Here is a 234-nt window from a genome sequence, read left to right as displayed (position 1 = left end):
GAAAAACGCTTTCTGCCTGGAGGACGGGGAGGAGCAGCGTGACACAGCCCCAGCTGAGAGCTCCCCTGGCTCTGCTCCGGCGGCAGAAGCAGCAGCGCAGGCGGAGGGCTGTCCCTCGGAAGGGAAACGCCAGCGTGAGGGCGGCCCGAGGCCCCTGCTGCCGCCCTGCCTGATCAATCCGAGGAAGAGACTGCGGACAGCAGTGCCGAGCGCCTCGGAATCTGCCATCAACGC

The 234-nt window shown here is 67.5% G+C and overlaps 1 protein-coding gene across 1 annotated transcript in view; it reads left to right on the top strand.

Annotated features, from left to right (window-relative positions):
• The window catches only part of BRF2 (BRF2, RNA polymerase III transcription initiation factor 50 kDa subunit), a gene marked incomplete at its 5' end in the record, with an annotated part of 2,189 nt that overhangs the window by 1,869 nt on the left and 86 nt on the right, over window positions 1-234 (top strand). Inside the window, 1 exon segment of the mRNA XM_010087749.1 lies at window positions 23-234. Coding sequence (XP_010086051.1) covers window positions 23-234 — 212 coding nt within the window.

The sequence above is a fragment of the Pterocles gutturalis genome, unplaced genomic scaffold, assembly GCF_000699245.1.
Source record: "Pterocles gutturalis isolate BGI_N339 unplaced genomic scaffold, ASM69924v1 scaffold28431, whole genome shotgun sequence".
Taxonomy (NCBI): domain Eukaryota; kingdom Metazoa; phylum Chordata; class Aves; order Pterocliformes; family Pteroclidae; genus Pterocles; species Pterocles gutturalis.
Note: the sequence above shows the minus strand (reverse complement) of the source record. Positions and strands in the feature narration are given on the sequence as shown.